Raw genomic sequence first — 1855 nt, 5'->3', positions numbered from 1 at the left:
GCTGCATGTGAAGCTGCACGATGCATGTGCAAAGCCTGCTTTGATTTTCTGAAAGATCATTTGGTCTTTCCCCATTGCACTTCCAAATAATCTAAGGCACAATAGGAAAATGCAGAAAAGTTCTAATGAATTTTTCCCCCCCCTTTGATTCAGATTCCATACCACAGAACCCAAACTTCAGAGTCACCTGAGCACTCAACTTCTTTCTCTGTCTCTGCACTTGCTGTCAGTGAGGCCACTCTCTGTTAAGGTTCCAATATGTGTGATTTAAATATTCATGTAAACTCTGTCCATTAAAAAATAAACCATAACTTTTACATAAATGAATTACTAGCAGAGGTTTCAGCACTGAACTTAGTGTTGGGCATCTTGGCTGGATGTGGTTCTGGAAGAACAGGCCCAAGAAGCAGGATTTTGCAAAGGGAAAGACTTAAAAACAGTAAGTACCATAGGAAATACATCCATCACTTCCAGAGAAATTAAAGCCTCTCAGAATGGCAGAACATGAGACTCGGTTACAGTGGGAGTGAAGGGAAGGAAGGACAGTGGCTCCCCAGGGGATAATATGGTATGTCTACCAAGTCACAAGAGGACGTGGTACTTAGCTATCCCCAAGGAAATTGGCCTCCCAACAGGACCCTGTTAAGCATGAGGCTCTTAGTGCCACTGCTGCTTTGGTGCCTCTCATGCCAGGTAGAAATAACTGGCAGAAGAGGCTGACATGGAGACACATGAACGAGAACCAAGTGGCCAAATCTTGTACTTGAAACAGGAATCATATTGACCACCACCCCATCATCCTAAACAGTTGCACAACTGTCAAATAACAAAAATGAAGCTATGCCATCCCCTCACACCGAAATCCTGGCTCAGCAGGAGGCCTCTGCGCGCAGCCCTGGGGACACCACCGTGGGACAAAGCTCTCCCCCCACCACAGCTGCAAAAGGCTTTGAGCTCAGCCGCCGAAACTGCAAAGCGCTCGTTTTGTTGTGCATGGATAATGCTTTAATCCGCCGGGTGAAAGCTGGATGTTGCTCTCTTTTATTCTGGCTGTATACAATTGCAGTGCTGGAAAGAAGAGCCCCTCACCCTCCCCTCCCACTCACTGCTTCTCCGAACTGCTGACGCCCAGGTGGGCGGCCCCAAGGGGGGCCATGGGGGTTTATTTAGTTCGCTGCTGCAGGTGATGCCTTTAGTGCCACAAACCACCCTGGAGTCATGTCCTAATAACCTGGGGGGGGGTGATTATGTTCAGTTCTTCCTCCCCAAGCACCCCAGACTAAATTCAGATCCAAACTGGAGAGACAGGTTGGCACGAAAGAAGGGACCCCGGCACCGCGCAGCCCCCCCGAAACCATGTACAGGAGCAGCTTCCTCCGTGAGGTCCGCAAGGAGAAGTACGAGCGCTCGGACGCCTACGATGAGCTGCGAGGCTCCCCCGAATTCGACAGCCTGGCCCAGGCCCGGGGCCTGGAGAACCTGCAGGAGCTCAACGAGCGTTTCGCCAGCTACATCAACCGGGCGCGCGTGCTGGAGCAGCGCAACGCCATCCTGCGCAAGCAGCTGGAGACCTTCCAGCGCATGGACGAGCTGGTGGGCTTGGACGAAGCCTTCGCTGGGCAGATCGAGTTCAACCGGCAGCGCATGCGGGAGCTGGCGTCTGACCGGGCCAAGCTGGAGCGGGAGGAGAAGGACGCCCAGCGCATGCTGGATGAGTACCGCAACAAGTACGGCTTGCGAGGGCGGGAGGAGGGGCAGGGCCGTTCCCTAGTCTGTGTCTGTGGTAAGGACGGGTTTGGTGGCACCCGCTGCTTCTCGTGCACAGATGGTGCCTCTTCCGTGTGCATCAGGGTCA

The 1855-nt window shown here is 52.9% G+C and overlaps 1 protein-coding gene across 1 annotated transcript in view; it reads left to right on the top strand.

Moving 5' to 3' along the window:
* The first annotated feature begins 1134 nt into the window (after window positions 1-1134).
* Window positions 1135-1855, top strand: part of BFSP1 (beaded filament structural protein 1, filensin) — a 20393-nt gene continuing 19672 nt past the window's right edge. Inside the window, exon 1 of the mRNA XM_010000186.1 lies at window positions 1135-1727. Within this exon, the coding sequence (XP_009998488.1) occupies window positions 1357-1727 (371 nt within the window). The 5' untranslated portion in view covers window positions 1135-1356. The remainder of the gene's footprint in view (window positions 1728-1855) is intronic.

This window comes from Chaetura pelagica, unplaced genomic scaffold, assembly GCF_000747805.2.
Source record: "Chaetura pelagica isolate M959 unplaced genomic scaffold, ChaPel_1.0 scaffold336, whole genome shotgun sequence".
Lineage (NCBI taxonomy): Eukaryota > Metazoa > Chordata > Aves > Apodiformes > Apodidae > Chaetura > Chaetura pelagica.
This window is presented reverse-complemented; position numbering and strand designations above follow the sequence as displayed.